The 21,042-nt window shown below is 39.8% G+C and overlaps 1 protein-coding gene across 1 annotated transcript in view; it reads left to right on the top strand.

The window, feature by feature from the left end:
- LOC149172418 (putative protease Do-like 14) overlaps positions 1 to 21,042 on the top strand; it is a 349,659-nt gene that overhangs the window by 131,385 nt on the left and 197,232 nt on the right. The window contains exon 6 of the mRNA XM_089424320.1: positions 4,858 to 5,069. Within this exon, the coding sequence (XP_089280446.1) occupies positions 4,858 to 5,069 (212 nt within the window). The remainder of the gene's footprint in view (positions 1 to 4,857; positions 5,070 to 21,042) is intronic.

The following is a 21,042-nucleotide window of genomic DNA, read 5'->3' on the forward strand; positions in this document are numbered from 1 at the left end:
AAGAAAAGTATTAACTAAGAAAAATCTGATGTTGCAGCTGGAAAACAAGTGTGAGAATTTGGAAGTTCAAATCAGGAAATTTCACAAGAAGTTCTCTGTACTTCAGCAGAAAGGTCTTCCATGATTGAGGAATTCTCATGGTGAATTGGTTCAGCAGGAAGATTATCAGAAAGCATTGCATGACATAGCAATAGACAAATCAAAATTTGCTTAAGTTAAAGGGGTTATTAGTGGCCAATGTTTTCTTCATGGGATAGGATATGATTTGTTTATTTCACGCGAGATTCATCAGCCTTTTGTCAATAAACCGACCTTTGAAAAGTATGGTGAGGTAGATGAGGCTTACACGAAGGTAATAAAATTTTCATTTCCAAATGATGATCGGTGGGATAAGTTCGTTGAACTTATCAGTTGAACAACAAGGAAATTTTCAGGCAATATTTCAGCAAAATGAGAATATTCAACTGCACAACCAGAGGAATGAAAATTTAAAGCCAGTAGTTGAAAATAACATCCTCGAATAGTGTGCAGTTCCACTAAATTAGTTCGAGGATCTTTATTTTGAGTCATTTTGATTAGAATTATCCAAAACATTTTGGATAAAGTTTTATTTTTCATGTAAAAGATGAAATAGATTAGATATTTTTCAAAGACTCTATATATACTTTGTAATTCGAATTAAGAAAGGTTGATACTTTGATAGAATCAAGAGACATTGTTGTATTTTGGAAATTTTGAAGATAATCAAAGGCTTTTGGCTTCAATTTTTAGCAACATTTGTGTTCATGTGAGTTTTCTTGTGTAATCATTTCTGTTATTCTTCATATATTTGAGGTAACATAGAAATATTGGGTAAGGCTAGGTTGAGTGTTGACCTCCTTAATAGCTCACCACAAAGTTATTATCAATATTGAGAATAGCTAATTGAACAATTTATTTAAATTAGTACCTCTGCATCAATAAATTGTTGTCTTCTGTCATCTCTTAAATATATATGTGTTAGCTATAGAAATTTTCTGTACATTTTTGCTATATTGGATAATTCAAGTATTCAGAAAGGATATTTAGTTATCAAATATTGTCCTCTTTCATCTATCACGGGCATTTAACGGATTATGTACATGTAAGTAGTTTGAGTCATTGATCATCCATTTTGAATAAAATCCTCATTTAAATGCTTTGGCACAGTGCTCAAGCCAAGAACTGTCTACAAAGAGACAACACCAACCATACATCTGATCTCAGAGAAACTGTCTTATGAATATCAAACGATGCAATACCATGCTTCTCTGCATATGATGGCATACTGATATAACTATATATGTGATGTTGTACGCTGTGAAGGACCGTGCATATCGCAGAGGTATCATATAAGATGTAGGGGAACTAAGCCATATCAATGATGTCAATATATATATCAAAGCGAAATCCTGGGAGATTAAAAACATATGATATTAAAGTAATTACAGGGAAATCGAAACCATAAACCATTACTGACCATACAGTGTGAAACTTCATGCCATTGCTATCTTATGTCTCATTAGAGAGAGATCATAGTGACCAAGAAAGGACAATGAGGTCATTGCCATTGAGATCCTTACGATGGATATGTGAAATGCTATTGCTCACAACTATGCGAAGTCCCAGTGATGCCAATGCTTGTGTGATACCCAAAGACATTACAGAAAAGAGAGATATGTGCGAAATCATCATTATAGTTGTAGTCATAGAACATGTGCAGAGTGAAAATACCCATACAGTGAGTTTGTTTCAAGAGCGAGATTAACAAGGCAAGAGACCTGTAGCAAGATTGTCAATAGATTGGAGCTAGCTATGCCTTCGATCAAGAATATGAACCATACATATACATGTATAGATCTCAGACCGATCTCGGATCATGCCCAGATCAAGTATGCGAGAGGAGTCATGTTGTTTGATCAAGTGAGTCTTGTAGAATAAGAGTCCTGTAGACTGAGGATAGTGGTCCATAATCCTTGTAAACAATTACAGAGAGGAGACATGCCCAATCTCAGAACCAAAATATGAGTCATCTGAATTGCCTTTTTGGAGATAAACATAATGGGGTTTATATAGTTGTTGATCTTTGATGAAGGGTCACCACTCTTGGAGGAGGCCGACATGACCTAATAGAGGCCAACCTTAAACTTAGGCGGGAAATATAATAATTCAAACAATTATGTATTTTCAAAATTAATATTCCTTCACTCCAATCAATTATAGTCAATATAATGATGTTCTTCTATATTTGATTCAATGGATTAGGGAATTTCTCCCTGGCTGCCAAATTTAACACCATTCTTGTCACATGCAAAGCATTTCACTTTGCTCATGTGCTTCACAGAAGTAGATCCCCCACTTCTATTTACTTTACCTTTGCCCTTTTTAGTAAGAGCAACATTCTACCCATCATATCGACCATGATGTTGGCCTGCATTTTTGGAGCCTCTCCTTGTGTCTACTTGCATGAAATCATCCCACAATCTATCCCAATCTGCAAGGTTTTTCCATGCAACAATCCTATCAGCATAAACATCTCATTTCGTACGAAAACCACTCAAGGATGATCTTACCAACTCTTCACTATCAATATGTTCCCCCACCGTTGCCAACTCATCTTTAATCTATGTGATCTTGGTTAGGGATGATGCAATTGTGTTAGTTTCATACATCCTGGTATTTCTCAATTTCTCTCTCAACATCATCTTCTGTTTTGGTTTGTACTTTGGTATAACTTGGTTAAGGATGCCCATATTTCATAGGCATTCTTCTTCCATGTCACATGAGGTATAATATGGTATTTAATAGAATCCAAAATTATTCCCTTGACCTTCATATTCTTTTTATTAAACTTAGCCAATTGAGTAGCAATTGTAGGAATAGGGACAATTTTGTCTACAATATCCCACAACCCCTGCTGCTCAAACAACAAAACAATCCTCTCCTTCCATTGGCTGAAGTTTCCTATCCCATCCAATCTATCCTCATAATGTAACCTAGTAGCTATCACCAACCCAATTGATCAATAGTAACTTTCCATTCACTTTTTACATGAACTCACGTCGTTGCGTGATCAGTGTTTTGCCGCTGTGATCTACGGCTTGAAGCTTTGGTTGCGGCCCTGAGCCACAACTAATTGTGCCTCGACTGCTGTGGCTGATTTCTGCTGTCTTGATTGCTCTGGCTCAATACCCTTGCACACCGCCTTCTCCCTACATTGACTCGATTGTTGCAGTTGTCGTCAATCCTGGCAGTAGCCTGTGACTTGTGTGTCGTGACCTTTGGCTGCGACTCTTGTGACATCATAACATCCTCATGACCAATCCCACTCTATCAGCTTTGCCCCCCAACTCCTATAGTCAGTGTATCTGCTGGTGACTAGCCTCTGTCCTATTCACCCCTACTGGTCTGTCTTTGTGCAGTCCCTAGTTCTTCACGCCGCAGTTGTGGCTCTCTCTCTTATGACTGTGTATTGCGGAAGTTAACAATGGGCGACTCTGTGTTGAGTTGTTGGCCGACACCGCTGCCTTGCTTTCGATTTTCCTTTGCTGCTGGTCCCTTGTTGTGTGTTACGTCACAACCACCTTCTTCGTGCCGCCTGCTGATTGGCGGTGCTTCTGCGCCTAGCTGATTAGTCATCAATCCCAACTAATTGTTTCCTTGTGTGCCTGACCCGTCTCGACGAGTTTCTCATGTTTGGTAATTGGGTTGGTGGTTGGTGGCTTGTCTGATGCCCCTCTGTTTCCTCAGCCCACTGGGTCAGTTGGCGGTTGAGTGCGTTGGCCCCTTCTGCTGTGGTGGCTGGGTCCGGTCTGTCGGCCACCTAGTCGGCCACCCAATGGGCCCATTTCTTTTTCCTTTTTTTTTTTAAATTTTATTTTAAATAATTCCGTGCCCACAAGAAAAAATAAATCCAACCTAGATAAAATATTTTTCGGTTGCTTTTAATAAAAATTCTGTTTGTACGATCACCATTGAACTTGGCTCTGACGATTCGGTACAAACCTGGCACTTGCGATTCCAAGGTAGTAGTGGCTCAGTGTCTATGTGATACATGTCGATTTTTATGACTTGATGAGAAAACTACAGTTTATGGTTCAAATTTCTTGTGTGTTTGTCATTTGATCATCATTGATGTAGTACTAGTAAGTGCTAAGTAGTAAATAGTTGTATGATTGAATTTGTATCATGTAAATGTTCTAGTTTCTAAATTCTAACAAAATTTGAATCTCTATGTCTATATTTCATTTTTGTATGTGTAATTTATTTTCTTTTTAACATATATATATATATATACACACAAACCATAACCTATTTTGGGGGTTGCCATGCCATATGTCGGACACTTGTATTTGTGTGTCCTCCTTGTCCTGTGTCATCTTGTCTTGTGACTTACCTTATCTCCACCCATGTTTTGGGGCATTGGTTTCTATATATTTGTTATGTGCATGACAGACTTAACCACTTTAATATAGTGTTTCCTTAATCCTTGGATTAAAAACATATTGCGTAAAATTTGTCAATATATTACTCGTTAGCTTCTCCACTGATTGATTCTGTTGTTTGGAAGATAGACATGGGGCTGTTTAACTATATCAGACAAGGTTCCCATTGATCTTAATGTGATTTTTAGTGTGCACATATTATGCAGTAATTTCTCTGGCATCCAATGCAGACTCGTTAATGAATGCATGCTTTTCAATATCTGTTTGCTGGTTGAGGTCACTTAGTAAATTGGTTTCTGATTTTTTTTGACTACATGACTCTCTACCATCCTACTTTTGTGCTATTTTTGGTCAACTGTTTATTGTACTCAACATAAATAATTTTTTAATTCAGGTTGTTGTTACGTTGCAAGATGGGAGGACTTTTGATGGAGAAGTTATCAATGCTGATTTTCATACTGATATTGCTGTTGTTAGAATCAATGCAAAGGTTCCATTGCCAGCAGCAAAACTGGGTTCTTCTAGCAAACTTCGACCAGGGGATTGGGTAATAGCTTTGGGGTGCCCTCTATCTCTCCAAAATACAGTTACTGCTGGAATTGTGAGGTAAGTTAAATATTGAGATTCACATATTCTCACTAATGATTGAGCTGGATTTTAAAGGAGTATTGCAGTCTTTAATGGTTTTGTCATAAATTATTTCTCCCCATAGATTGCAGTCTTTATCGGTGTGTTCTGATCTGTAACTGCTGTTTGTGAACACTGATCGAAATTGAAGTTCATGGTTTCTCATGCTTCCAACAAATCGGTAAAAGTAAGAATCTTGTTGCTGAAGCACCAAGCAAATAGCTAGCCTTAGATGAATTCTCACACAATCAATTGTTCAAACTTCAAACACCCGAAATCAAGAAATTCAGTTTTCCAACCATTCAAGCTCTAGTTCCATCAATGTGGGTTTTTTTAATTCACTCTGCAGTAAACTATCTGGAACTTCTGAACAATACTGCTCTTTGTAAAGTGAGAAAAACACCACTACATTTATACAAGTGGGAAACATACAAATCTCAACACAAATAAGTGAAAATGTCTTTCATCTTTTCCTAATGTCAATTATAAAATGAAACTTGTTTTTGGAAGTTTACATTTAAAAGTTTGCTATAGTGAATATTTAATCCATAAGCTTCAATCTCCATGCAATAGATGTTATTTTTCACGTTTCACAAGTATATTAAAGATTGCATACTTACAATCACGATGCAAGTGTGACTCAAGCTTTAAGAGTCCTAAGTTTTGAGAAAGAACACTTGCAAATGTCACTAAGAAAAAATCTTTTGAACTCGGGAAAGTGAAGTTCTTTGAAATGGAAAGGAAACACATTTTTTCTTCCTAATTTCAAAACATGCGCAAATGTCAAAAGTAAACTGTTCAAATTTTGAAAATCTTCGAAAACAAAAATAAATTGTTTAATTAGAAAAATTGCTGTAAAGAAATGCTTCAAATGTTCAATTTGCTCAAAATAATTAGAAATGAATATTGTACACATTAATTTGTGAGTATTAGGGCAATGGACAATAGGGAGTTGGAGTGTGGTGTTGTCACCTTTCTACCAGTTATACCATCTTTTTTTATCCAACCCACTTATATTAGAGGTTAAATGTGCTATAACAATGAAATAAACAAGTAAATACAATGACATAATTGAAAGCACAAACAATGAAACAAAAATGCTCATTTCTATTGAAAAATTGCTGAGCTCAATGGTGGTAGTAATCTTTGCAAGGAGATGCATCTTGAAAAATCATGCAGAAATGTGCAAAGGAAGTTATCTCCCCTGGGTTGAGCCTATCATACATTCTCTTGCATATATCTCTTCATGGAAAATGCAAACATATTCATAATTTAATTTTCATGGATAAGATTAAATTTTTCATTAATCTCCATGAATTCATCAGCAAAATATGGAGAGTGATTATGATCAATATTTTAAAACTCCGACTCCGACACTGACTCGGCTGAGGGTCGACTCCGACTTGGTATCGACTCAGCCGGCTCGATTTCAATGACTCGGTCATTGTAAAAAATACATTAAATATTTATTTTTTTATTAAAAAACATAATTTTAAAGATTTTCATTCATGTTTCCAAACACACATTATTAGAATATAGATATAAGACAACATATGATCAAAGTAGGCTCATGAATATATCCATTATATCAAAATGGCACCCAGTGCACTGTCCAAGGACCAATACATATTACATACATGATCATGATATAGAGATCAAAACAAAAACACATAACAAAGGAGGCTATAAATGGTCTCTACAGCCAAAGTAAACTGTGACCAGTACTACTGGCTATTGCCGGAGGAGCCGAGATCAGTGTTGTTAAAAGCGCGATAAAATCGCTTTTTTCAAAAAATCGCGATTTTTTCACCTTAACGCATAAATCGTGCTTTTTATCCCAAAAAATCGGCGGATTTTTTTTTATAGCGCTTTTTTTCTGAAAAAAGCGCGATTTTTTGAAAAAATCGCGATTTTTTTCGAAAAAAGCGCGATTTTTATGGAAAAAATCGGCGAGGCGCGGGGCAGCGTGTTATAATAGCCAAAATGCGATTTTTTTTAATGTCATTTTTGACTTGGGCGCGCGTTGGAGGAGGAGAAGTGTTGGGAGAGAGGAGCTGAAGGGTTTGGAAGCAAATCCAAGTGCTTGTTGGAGAATTTCAAGAGGAGATCACAAATTTCTCCATAAAAACGGTATGTAGATTATTTTTTTTTTGTTTTCCTTGTTTAAAAACTTTGTTTTTCATTGTTTTTGGTTGGCAAATTTCATATGGGCAGTGGGCACCATTTTCCTTTTGTTTTTAAAGAATTTATTGTATCTTTTCATTGATTTGGGATGGGTAACTTGGTATGAGTATGGGAACCAATTTTATTTTATTTTTCATTTTTTTTAAACATTGTTTATGTTTTTTCATTGTTTTTTGGCATTGCCATTTGGTTGGGTAACTTGGGTTTGGAACTTTGGATTTTGGAAATTTGTATTTTGTAATTTTGTAAATGCTAAATTGTAATTTGTATTATGTAATCCTAAATTCCTATTTCCTAATCCTTATTTTTCCATAGGTTTGCAAATTCAAAATTCAAAAACAAACATGCCAAGGAAATTGGATCCTTTCTGGGAATATGGTGAACCTAAAGCTCCGAATGATAGACAAAACTTGAATTGCAAGTTGTGTGGAAAGGAGATAAGCGGGGGGGTGTACAGGTTGAAGTACCACCTTGCACAAATCCCTGGACGTGATGTGGGGCCCTGTATAAATACAAATCCTGAACTTATCCAAAGAGCCATGAGAGCATTGGGAGAATTAGAGCACACTAGAGAGGCCAAAGAAGAACTCAAAAGGCAACTAAGAAGGTCAGCTGAAGGAGGTGGACCAAGTGGCACTGGTTCTACTGCAGCTGTCAGCACTGGTCTACTGTCAGTCAATCCGGTAGCTGCATCATCATTTTTTGTTCCTCGAACCACACCTGGTTCACAACCAACTATCGGTTCAATGCTAAAAAGAACTGAAAAAGAACAAGCTGATAGGTTGATGGCAAAATTTCTCCTCTAGAGTGATATTCCTTTCAACATTGTAAGGAATAATCCATTTTTCCAACCTGCTGTTGATGCTATTGCCAGTGTTGGCCCGGGGTACAAAATCCCTTCTTATCATGATTTCAGAGGCCGGATTCTTCAAGAGGAAAAGCGTGACTGCACCCAAAGATTGGAGGATTTTAGGGCATCATGGGCACAAACAGGATGCACTGTTATGTCAGATGGTTGGATTGACCAAAAGGGGAGAACCCTTATAAACTTCTTGGTTAGTTGTCCCAAGGGGACTATGTTTATCAAATCTATTGATGCAACTCATCAAATCAAAGATGCAAGAACTTTATGTGATTTGCTGGATGTGTTTATTTTGGAGGTGGGTGCAGAAAATGTTGTCCAAGTCATAACGGACAATGCTGCAAATTATGTTGCTGCTGGTAGAATGCTTATGGACAGGCATCCTACTTTATTTTGGACACCTTGTGCTGCCCATTGTATTGATTTGATGTTAGAGGACATAGGGAAAATTCCCTTTGTCAAAGATATTGTTGACTCATCAAAAAGCATCACAAAATTTATTTACAATCATACATCTGTGCTTAGCTTGATGAGAAAATGCACCAACAACAAAGAGTTGGTGCGCCCCGCCATTACACGGTTTGCGACGAGTTTCATATCTCTTCAATCCCTCTTGAATTCTATGTGGGATTTGAAGAGAATGTTTCTTTCAGAGGAGTGGCGTGCTTCGTCAATGAGCCGCAAACCAGAAGGAGAGGCCGTGTGCAGACTAGTTTCATACCAGGAAGACTTCTGGGCGGGAGTGCAGGAGGTGTGCGCCGTTACTGAACCTTTGGTAAAGGTTCTTCGGTTGGTTGATGGTGAGAAGCCCGCAATGGGCTATTTGTATGAAGCCATGGACAGGGCCAAAGAAGCCATTCGGTCCTACTATGATGATAAGGGAGATGATGGGTTTCAGAAACAACTCCTTCTATGGGAAGTGATTGATGAGCGATGGAACAACACACTCCATCGTCCCATTCATGCTGCTGGGCTTTTCCTGAACCCTGCATTTTCTTATGCATGTGGGTTTGATTTTGATGCTGAGGTCGTGGAAGGATTATTAACCTGTGTCCAGAAGATGGTGAGATCTCCAGAACAACGTATAGAGATCTCTAGACAAATTGAGATTTATAAGATGTCAGGTGGCACATTTGGCTTTGAGATGGCTGTCACTGATAGGACGATTAAAATGCCAGGTATTTTTTAGTTTGTACTTTGTAACTTTGTTTCAAATTTCATTGTCTCTTCAAATTCCATTTTTTTCTTATGTTTATTTAAAATTTTATTTGTAATTTTGTTGTAGACGCATGGTGGAAGATGTATGGTGGCAGAGTACACCTTTTGCAAAAGCTTGCCGTACGCATCCTCAGCCAAACATGCAGCTCCTCAGGATGTGAGCGCAATTGGAGTGTATTTGAAAAAATACACAACAAGAAGCGCAATAGGTTAACACTTAAACATTTAAAATATTGCAAATTTCCAAATAAATTTTTGAATTCATTAAAGTTTTAAACAATATTTTTTTTATAATATTAATTATTAATTATTATTTCATGAACTTTGTACAGGTTGGAGTCCCATAGACTTAATGACATGGTCTATGTCTACTACAATCTTCGATTGTGGGTGAGGCAACTAGAGAGGACACCTGATATGGAAGCCATCTCATTGGATGGCATTGACACCACTGCTGAATGGAGGGTTGAGACCGAGAGGCCTCTCATGGATCCCACTGATGATTGGTTAGTGCAGGATGAGGGGGCGGAGGAGGGGGAGGAGGAGGAGGAGCAGGAGCAGGAGCAGGAGCAGGTGGAGGAGGAGGAGCAGGAGGAGGAGGTGACACCGCCTACCCGGGCTACCACTACCACCAGTAGAGGACGTGGTCTCCGTCTACCTCAGCCTCCTGTAGCTGCTACTACTAGTTCTTCAGCTTCTAGAGCACGTCAGACTCCACTGCCATTTCCACCAGCACAGGCACCAGCTTCTACATCTAGAGGGAAAGAGAAAGTTGTGCCATTTTCTCGCAAGAGGGGCAGAGGAAATTAATAGGATTAGACTTTCATTTTATTGTATATGACATTATGACATGATGAGATACATTATCATATTTTTTGTTGATATTTTGAGGCTGAGTTGGGACTCAGGACTTACTATTCAGGACATGATTCAATGTTATGTGTGATTTTAGCGCTAGAAATGATATTAAACATCTTATATATTAGTTTTTTTTATCATATTTATGTGTCAATGTATTTATTTTATGTTGTAGATGGTTTAGATATTAAAAAAATTGAAAAAAAATGAAAAAAAATGAATATTTTTTTGCCAAACGCTTTTTTCCCGCTTTTGCCGATTTTTTCCGCTTTATTCCCGGCGCCGATTTAATCCCGATCGCGCTTTTAACAACATTGGCCGAGATCACGTGGATCAATCTCTGGATCATCATCAGAGTTAGACATGGGGCTCCATGGCTCCTCCTCATCATCATCTCCAACTGCAACTGTAGAAGTGGTAGCACTAGCAGGCTGTGTAGCAGCTGCAAGCTGAGATAGATGAGATATGCACTTCTGTCGTGGCTCCATAGAAGAAGCGCCTGCAACTGGAGGACTTGGGGGTGGCCCTAAGGATGGTACAAGTGGATCAGGATTTGCATTCAACTGAACATTATGTTCGAGTGTTGCCTCCACCTGTAAATCCAAATCAAGATCCTCATCAGAATCAAACTTTGCTGGATGACTCTCCACTACCCAATCTGATGTTGGATCAATGTCGTCCAACACAATGGGATCTGAATCAGGTCTTTTGTTCAGCAATTGGTTGCGTCTGAGCCGGAGGTTGTATTGGACATAGACTAGATCATTTAACCGTTTTTGATCCAAACGGTTTCTCTTCTTTGTGTGAATCCTCTCAAAGACAGACCAATTGCGCTCACACCTAGTAGCACTGCAAGTTTGACTCAAAATACGAATTGCAAACCTTTGCAATTCAGGACAATGGCTACCAAAAGCCTCCCACCATTGTGCTGCAAAAAACATAGGAGTGTAATGAGTTAGCTCAACAAAATTACAAATTATATCCAACTTTCAAATTATAAACGATTTAACGAAATAAGTATTAAGAATTTGAAAATTGAAATCTTTGTTTACTTGGCTCATCTACTTCCCTTGCAATCTTTGCTAGGTTCTTCCCAAAGGTACCTGAGGCACTGTTGAAGGTTGTGGCCTGTCGGTGTATCTCCAGTTGATCACACTCCAATGGGATCATGTGATCAACGCAGTGAATCAATCCATCTTTCAAAGCTCTTGTCGCCTTAGCTTTATAATGATACCGTGGGTTCAAAAAATATGCAGCTGCATGTATAGGGCAATGGAGTTGATTGTTCCATCTTTCATCAATGATTGCCCAAATGGGCCCATACTTAGCCACTTTATCCTTGTATGCCCTCTTTATTTGCTCCTTTGCTTGATCCATAGCCTCATAAATGAAGCCCATAGCCAATCTTTCCCCATCCACCAACCGCAACACCTTAACCAGTGGCTCAGCAAGCTTCACAATCTTTGTTGCCTTTCTCCAAAATATTTCTTCATTAACTTTCTTTTTCAATTCTTTGCCTTCCAGTTTGTGAGACCACTGGCTTTGATTCCATTCTTCACTGGAAAAAATCTTTTGCAAGTTTCTATGTTGTGAAAGCATAGATTGCAATGTCAAAAAATGAGTAGCAAATCTAGTGATGGCAGGCCTAATAATATCCCTGCCCCCTGTGTGTTTCCTCATCAGACTCAAAATCCATGAATGATTGTAGATAAATTTTGTTATGCTTTTGGCATGATCTACAATGTTTTTGACCTAATCTAATTTGCCAATATCCTCAAGCATGAAGTCTATGCAATGTGCAACACATGGGGTCCAAAAGATGGTTCTGTGCTTTTCCTCTAACAATTTACCAGCAAGAACATAGTTAGAGGCATTATCTGTGATGACTTGAACAACATTAGCCACCTCCACCTCCTCAACAACCTCATCCAATAGCTGAAACAACAATTGTCCATCTTTTACCTTATTAGATGCATCAACTGATTTTAGAAACATGGTTCTCTGTGGGCAGAAGATAAGAAAGTTTATGATGGTATGGTTTCTTTGATCAGTCCATCCATCTGACATGATGGTACATCCTGTTCTTGCCCATGAGTCCTTGAAATCTTTCAAATACTCATTAATGGAGGCAATTTCTTTCTACAAACGATATCCCCTTATCTCATGCATAGTAGGGCCTTTGAAGCCTTCTCCAGCAGCATGTATGGCATCAAACATAGGCTCATAATATGGCGAACGGGAAGCATTGAAGGGGATATCAACATCATCCCACCATCTAGCTATGTAATCACAAGCAATCTCCCTCAATTCTTTCTTCCAATGGTCATCTAAAGTGGGCTGCAAATGACTTCTACTAGGTTGAGGACCATGTGCATATGATGGAGAGGAGGGAGTGAAATAACTTTTGATATTCATATCACCCTTTTTCATTTTACCCTTTCCCTTTTCTTGAATAGACTCAAAAGAGGGAGGAACATATCGGAAGGGGTTGGATGCATCAGTACAAGGGATAGAGGAAGAACCCTCAAAATCAAAATGGGGGTTGGTAGCCAACATTTTTTGTATATTCCTCTTCCTCCCAATTTCAGCCTCTAACTCTTTTTGCCTAGCCTTATCTTCTTTAAACTTCTCAAAGTTGGCTAACAAATCCTTCCTAATCTCCCCAATTTCTAGTGAGGTACATGGAGTAATTTGGCCTCTAATCCCTACCAAGTGTTGTTTCAGCCTATTAATGCCCCCAGGACCTTCCTTAATTTTCCTATGGCAAGATTTGCAATGCATTTGACTATCAACCATATCAACATATGCCCAAGTAGCGTCTTTCACTCTAGGTGCCATTTTTTGACTTGGAAATGAAAGCAAACAATCAGAAAATGAAAGCAAAAAAAAAAACATTGATTCAATGTTCATTTTTTCACAAAAAAGACACTTTAGGATTTCTAGATTTGCACATAAAATTTAATAAGCAAAAAAACAAATTTTTACAAGTGAAAAAAAAATACCTCCAGGCACAAACTGCCTCCTCAAGCTTGCTCCAAGAAACCAACTCCTCAATGCTGCTCCAAATGGCTGCCCAAGAAGCTCCTCACTCTAGCTACAATGCTTGTCCAAGACTCCTCACTGCTGCTCCAAAAACAAACTCAACAACTCCTTACAAACTCTCACTAAAATTCTCACTCAAATGCATGAGATGGCTGTGAGAGAATGAGAGGGGTTGAGTGGGTTAAATAGGGTTTAGGAGAGGGGAATGGACCCCAAAGACTAAATAGGCAAAATTAAAACCAGTTTGGAGTCCCCAAAAAAAGTTTTTTTTTTTTTTTTAAATCGCTGATTCGGGTTTCATATGGGCTGCTGTCACTAACTTGGCCGAGTTAGAGTGGGCTCGGCTGAGCCGGCCGGGTTAATATCGAGCCGGTTGAGTTGTTAGACAACTCGGCTAGCTCGGTATTAACTCGACTGGCCGAACCGAATCCATGGCTGAGTCGTATATTTTAGGCCTTGCTTGGACCAACTCGGCCGAGTCGGTCCCGAGTCGGCCGTTTTTTAAAACAAAGATTATGATCTCCAAAGAATCTTAGAGCATGCTTCTACCATAGTTTATAATTGAATTCATGTGGGTATTCATAGATGGATGAGAAATTTAAAGGACCAAGCAACTTTGCTTCCAACAATGAAGCCATGTCTCTTTACTTCAAATCTGAAATGTGGAATGCCATTGTACGTTAAATGAAGTGGAGTCACCAAGATGAACTTTGGAATGCCTTTATAATGCTACTTGCTTCACCCTACAAGCAACAAATTTTCAAAAATTTATAAAGAAAGGGTTTCTTCCCTTTGTGGAGTCCTTGAATGAGCTTAAATGTTGATTGCGAAACTTGTTCAATGCTCATCAAATTGAATCTTATGAAATTCATAACTTGGGGTAATGGACTTTATCCTTGTTACCCACTCAAGTGGGTAACCACTATAGGAAATTTTTTCTCCTATTTGCTTAGCTTGCTAGTCAGTAGCCCTATGATGATCCACAAATAGCTATTCTAAAAGTCCTTTCTTCCATTCTTCGATCAATGCTTTATCTCATCTAGCCTAATCATTAGATGAAGGTGAGTCATCTATAGTAAGGCACATTAACCATTTTTGTAATCAAGTGCTTTCATTTTATGTCTAAGAGCATCTTAGTATGGATCATAGGTTGAATTGGATGATAGATTGCTTTTGGTTGTATTCTTGTTCCCATGCTTCACCTTGGTGGTTATCCTCTGTCCCTATTCCAGTGTGACCTTCCTTGAAGCTTTGGTGTTGCGTGTCATTGGTAATCCATTCTTAACACTTTCCACCCCTCCCTTATATCCATGTCCCATCTTTAGGTTGACTTCTATCTATTGCTAGTATTGGTTCCCTATTTTCCACATCCTCGAGTAGGGCCTCGAAAACTTTGCCCTAAAAGGTTGATGTAGCAGAAAGAAAAGAAAGAGCATGAGCCATAATGATAAAATGCAAAAGATTGGCTGGGACATAATGAAGTGCGTGGAAAGATGCTTACCCTGAGCTCTACACCCCTCATTAGCCCTGTAGCCCACCAAAAGTGGGGTATCCCTTTGGAGAGCTTTCCTTTCCGATGTATCTTCCTTCAGTCGACAGCAAAAGCCCCTGACAACTACTTGGGTATGGATTACTGGGTAGCTTGGAAGGAGGAAGGGCTTTGACTGTAGTTTTGTTTCGTTGCCTTAATTGGGGGGTTAATCCCTAATCCTAGTCTTGTCGTCTCCTTTATTAACTCATAGCTTTAGGAAGGGCACTACATAAGAAACCCTGATTTTGGTTGCGTGGCCCTGCTTCTTGATATCATATATCTCATCCCCGTCCGCTCATTACAATCCCTTTTAACATTTTCCCTATCTAGGTCCACATTTGTCCATTGGGTCCACAAGGTGTTAGCATCCCCTTCCCCTTGTCCACACCTTGGGTTGGGCCTGAAAATGATGCCTTGGGAGGTTGATGCAATAACAAAAGATTAAAAGCAGAAATGGCCACAAGCAAGAACCAATAAAAAATATAATCATAAAATGCAAAAGATGGCCAGTACACATAAAAGTCACTTGGGAAAAATATAAGCATGAACTCTTCCCCTTCATCTATGGCCTTCACCGATTCTTGGGGCCAACTGTGCCCTACGATGTAATGGAGAGGAATCCTTGCATGTCTTGACTACCAACCCCTGGTGGGTGATGAATTGCCCCACATTAAGGGGGTAATAAACGTTGCCACATCATACAAAGCATGCTCTTATCATGGGAACGTCAAGTAATGATACAAAAGAAAAATCAATAAAAAGCAAAAGGCATAAGAGGAGTGGAAAAACAAAGGTTGGGGTAACTCATGCATCTACATATGCTCCCTCTTTACATTTATATACCCAATGTTTGGGCTTCCCTTATCATAGCTACCCTTGTACATGGCATGTGGCTTGGAGCTTTCCCTTTGTCCCCACTTCGTCCCATCACTATTCACATGACACCTGCCATTTGAAGGATGTACCTTGGACATGTCATTCCCTTAGAAGTTGAAATCGCTTAATAGGGTCCTTCATTAACCACTCCTACCCAGGGAGGTAACATTGTTACATGTTCAAAGCCACAAATTTGGAAGGGAAACTCGCTATGAAGTCTCACTTCTGCCCTTGATTAAGCAAGCTTGTTCAATCAATTACACTAATGAATTATTGTATCTGAAGGTGAGGAGATGCATTGGATTTTGTATAGGATTGCAGATGGGTTTCATCTTGGACTTGACCTCCCTATACGGGATCCAAGCCCTCCAAAGGATCATGATGGAATTTGTAGGGTGAGTGTTGAGAGCCATGGGCCTCCATTCATGTAGAGCATTGATTGCCACAAAATTGGCTTCTTCAACACCATAATTTGCTTGTTCGTTACCCCAGTTATTCGAGATGATGGTGCACTTGGACCAAGATGCCCTAGCCGGCTACACATTGCACCCGACACTTGGCAGCTGATCTAAGGCCTAGAGGAGGTTGTCTTTCCTACGAAGACATGGGAGGGCATGTGTCATCCTTTGAGCCCCGATTGATGGAGCATGGACATGATTTTGAGCTAGTTGGAGACCCATGAGACCCATTTGGAGCCCCAAGCCCAAAATAGGGGCCCCGAAGATGTTTTGTAGAGGGTATCACCCTCTTCATCATTATTTTTGAGTCCCTCTACCACAGTTCTAGTAGAAGAGGCCTCAACGCTACATCTCTAAGCCTCTTCACATGCATGGCGTCAGCCTTGCGTGGGATTGGGAGAGAGATAAATTAAATTTTAAAAGCTATCATGGTTGGCTTGTAATCATGGGTGGATTACTTAGCATTTTCTACATGTTAGAAGGGCTTGTACATTTGTAATTCGACCTCATAAGTCTTGTATATATTTGGGGGACCTCATTTGAGATCTCACCATCAATTCTTGGATTTTCGACCTCATTAGAAAATTCGAACTTGCATTTCGTGGAGGATTTTCGGTGATTATGGATGCATTTTGATGTGAATAATTTTGTCTAATTTTTTGAGCTTTTATATGGCATTGTTATGGATGGATATGCTCTTCACTTACTTGTAGGTGCTCTTTTATGACGAATTTCTGATTTTTTCTTAATGTCTAATGCATGGAATAATGCGTCATAGTTATTAAAGTGGCCTAATTGAAAATGTAACTAATTTTGGTCTTCATAATTGTCAATGTACTCAAATCATTATGTATTTCTTACGTTACAAGAAAAGGAAGAAAGAAAAATATTATTTTGAGCATGGGTTTCATTCACATGTTCTTCATGCTTGAAGGATTTGTTATGTCGAAAGAATATTTTTCTTGAGTCAAAAGAGTCTTTATCATTTATATAAGACCTTATTGGGCAAGATGTAACATGTAAAATATATTGATTTTGAGTCTAGAAAGTCCTAGAAGCCTCCAAGCACAAGTTGGCCTATGAAATGACAAGCCGACCCAAAAGAAGGAATTTGAACCCCATAGATGTGTATAAATCAAAGTAGCATCAACCTTATTAAGCACCAATTTGATCTCTCTCATCAAGAAGTTTGATCTAAAGCTGGCAGCATCAAGGAAGCAAGTGCGAAGGTCTAGAAGGCAAGAAGATCTCAAGAAAGTCGAAGAAATTTTGTTTTTGGGCTTTATTCTCTCTCACGCACGAAATTTAGGGTTTCTGCAACTTCAAGGGAGACCGAAAATTGCAGGTCTGAATTGCAGATCCAAGTTGCAGGAGAGTCAAATACTCTGTTTTGATCTAGTTTGATTTTGGAGGCCTTGGCTTGTTTGAGGGAAGTCTTTTTGAAGAGCTAACACATGCCAAAATTAGGGTTTCTGTTGCTACTACAATGTGAAAATTCTATCACTGCAGCAACTGATTTATTTTTCCTACTTATTTCATCATAAATTAGTCATGAAATTACTTCAACAAACATTAAAATAAATACTGCTGCAAATATTACACTGTAATACAGAAACAACCATATGCACACATTGACACAGTTATTTTGGACTAATGTCCCCGAAAAAACCCAATGTGGGAAAACCGGTGCAGCAAGGGAGGATTTTATTATTCAGCAATTTTCTAGTACAACAGGGTGCCAAACTGGCTTACCCATAGATATACAATTTTTTAACAATTCTTTTGAATCCAATGTAGGCCCTACTGACCTCTGCGTCAGCCTGAAACCCTCTGCGTCAGCCTACTGAGGGTCTGCATAGCCTCTCTGGCCTTATGCGTCACTCCTGTAGTCTTTGCGTCGATGACGAAGGCCTTTCTGGCTCTGCGCAGTCTCTGCTGCCTCTGCGTGGCTTCCTCTGGCTTTGCGTTTGCCTCTGTGCTGATCTCCCGTCTCTCTGTTTCGTACTTGCTGCCTCTTGATTGCTCTCCAGACCACCGGTTCAATTTCTCAACAAACCCCGCTCTAGAAATTGAACTGACTAGTCTCCCTTAGTGTGTTCCCCGAGTGCCCCTCAAGCCTCCTCTTATATTTTTCCTGTTGACATCTCAACGGCCGAGATTAAGTCTCTAATCAACGGCTAAGATTAGATCTGGCTTGATCCATGTCTTTTGGACCATTCTAACACAGATTCATATTAATACACATTAATATTTTATTTTCCCTAAGTTTAGACTTAGGGACTCCATTAAAAATATTAATTATTTTAATATATCCTGATTTGTTTAGAATCTGCCCAAACCCTTTATGGGCATTGGAGATCTCAAGTGCCCCAACCTCTCCACCAAATTTCGTGACTAGAGCACATCCGATGCTACCCCAAATCAACACTCCCTCTTAGCGAGGAATGTGCTCTAGCAATACTCCTCATTGAGTATTACTCTGATCATCCAGCATCGGTACCTGTGCTGATGCTAGGCCTTCCTGCCCAACATCCTCTGCACTGCTGCCTCCTGTATTGTTGCCCATGACTCTGCTACTACCACTGCTGCATCTGTACGACAACTCCCTCTGCATCTGTGCTGCTGTTGGTCCTTTCTCCCAACACTGCATCCGCATTGCAACTCCCTCTGCATCTGTGTTGCTGTTGGTCCTTTCTCCCAACACTGCATCTGCACTGCAACTCCCTCTTCATTCGTGCTGCTAACACACTACTTCTGAAAGGGGTTCTTTACCATCCCCATCTTTTCCCTGAAGTAGTCAAATTTTGACTTTCCAAGGGCCTTGGTGAGGATATCTGCCACTTGTTCCCCTGTAGGAGTGTAGCTCAACTGTACAACTCCTCGTTGGACACAATCTCTGACAAAGTGACATCAACTATCAATATGCTTCGACATATCATGGAATACTGGATTCTCAGAGAGTTTGATGCAACTTTGATTATCACACATGATCCTGGTTGCCTCCATATTTCTTCTGAATAGGTTTACAAGCAGTTTTCTAAGCCGTATGGCCTCACACGAAGTTGTGCTTGCTGCCATATATTCTGCCTCAGACGAGCTCAGAGCCACAAACTAATGTTTCCTACTGCACCAGGAGGTCATTCCTGATCTAATGTTGAAACCATACCCAGAGGTACTTTTCCGATCCACTGAACTTCCTGCCCAATCTGCATCAGTAAATCCACTCAACTTGATATCCTTCCCCTTGTTGTACAAGAGCCCATAATCAACTGTTCCCTGTAAATCCCTGAGAACGTGCTTGGCTGCTGCCTAGTGAGCCCTCTTTGGTTCCACCATGAACTGATTGAGGGTGTTGACAGCATAGCAAATATCTGCCCTGATATTGACTAGATACATCAAGGGCCCTATGAGCTGTCTGTATAGGGTGGGATCGACATCCTTGTCTTTTGATGCATCAATCTTCTTCTAGTTGGTGATCATTGGCGTAGCCATAGGTCTATAGTCTCCCATCTCGAACCTTTTCAGGATTTCTGTAGCATATCTTCCTTTCCCAAGGAAAATTTCTCCTTTCTGCTGCCAAACTTCCAACCCTAGGAAATAGTGCATTCGTCCTAGATCCTTCATGTCGAACTCTGTGGCTATATTCTTCTTGCAGTCTTCGATAAGTCTGGATGATCCTGTCAGGAAGAGATCATCCACATATAATACTAAGATAAGTGGTTCTCTCTCTACGACCAGATAGTAGAGATTCAGATCCGCGTCACTCTTGACAAACCCCATCTTCTGCAAGTAGCCATCTATTCGCCCATACGACGCTCTTGGTTCCTGCTTTAGCCCATACAAGACTTTCTTTAGTCTGCATACATGAGACCTCTTCTCATGAGTTTCAAAGCCCTCTGGTTGTTCAATGTATACTTCTTCTTCTATTACCCCGTTCAGACATGCCGTCTTGACATCCATCTGATGGATCTCCCATCCCATCTGGGCTGCAAGAGATATCACGGTCCTAATAGATGTATACCTGGCTACTGGGGCGAAGGTTTCCTGATAGTCAATCCCTTTCTTTTGAGTATACCCCTTAGCCACAAACCTGGCCTTGTATTTTTCAACATTGCCATTTGCATCATATTTGATCTTGTAGATCCATCTTGAACCTACCACAAATCTGTCTTGAGGCCTTGACACCACCTCCTAGACATCGTTTACCATTATGGAGTTACACATCTCCACCATCGCATCTAGCCATACCTGATGCTGAGCTGCCTCCTTGAAGCTGGCAGGCTCTCCATCTTGAGCTACTAATGCCTGATACCTGTCTGGCTGTTTTCACTCCCTTTTAGTGTTCCTTGGCTCTCCGATGAAGTTCTCTGCATCACGCAGAATCTGATGAAGTTCCTTGCTGGTTCTTCCTCTGCCAATAGGTGCTTCTGTTTGCTCCTCTTCCTCATCCTGAGAATCTTCCTGATCTGAGGAAGAATTCTTCACTTCCGTTGGTTGAAGAGGCATGACCAACGGATCCTCTTTCGACTACTCCTTGGAAGGCATTTCGCGAGATGTTCTGAAAGTTCTATCCTCCATGAACTTTACATCTCGTCATACTACTACCTTCCTGCTCCCTGGAAGATAGATCCTGTATGCCTTAGCGTTCTCGCTATATCTTACCAGATACCCCTTTTCTGCAGTCTGATCCAGCTTCTTCCTCTTTTCTCCGGGTATGCGACAATATGGCAAACTCCCAAAAATCCTGAAATAACTGACTTTAGGTGTCTTCCCAGTGAAGACTTTCTCTGGAGTAATCTTGCCCAGTGCTCGATGACGAGTCCTGTTCTGAACGTAGACAACTGTGTTGCATGCTTCCGCCCACAGGAATTTTGGCATTCCTGATCATACAACATGGCCCTAACTGCTTCTACAATAGTTTTG

This window comes from Pinus tabuliformis, chromosome 4_2 (assembly GCF_031772625.1).
Source record: "Pinus tabuliformis cultivar Carrire ecotype Pingquan chromosome 4_2, CPIR1, whole genome shotgun sequence".
In the NCBI taxonomy this organism is placed as follows: domain Eukaryota; kingdom Viridiplantae; phylum Streptophyta; class Pinopsida; order Pinales; family Pinaceae; genus Pinus; species Pinus tabuliformis.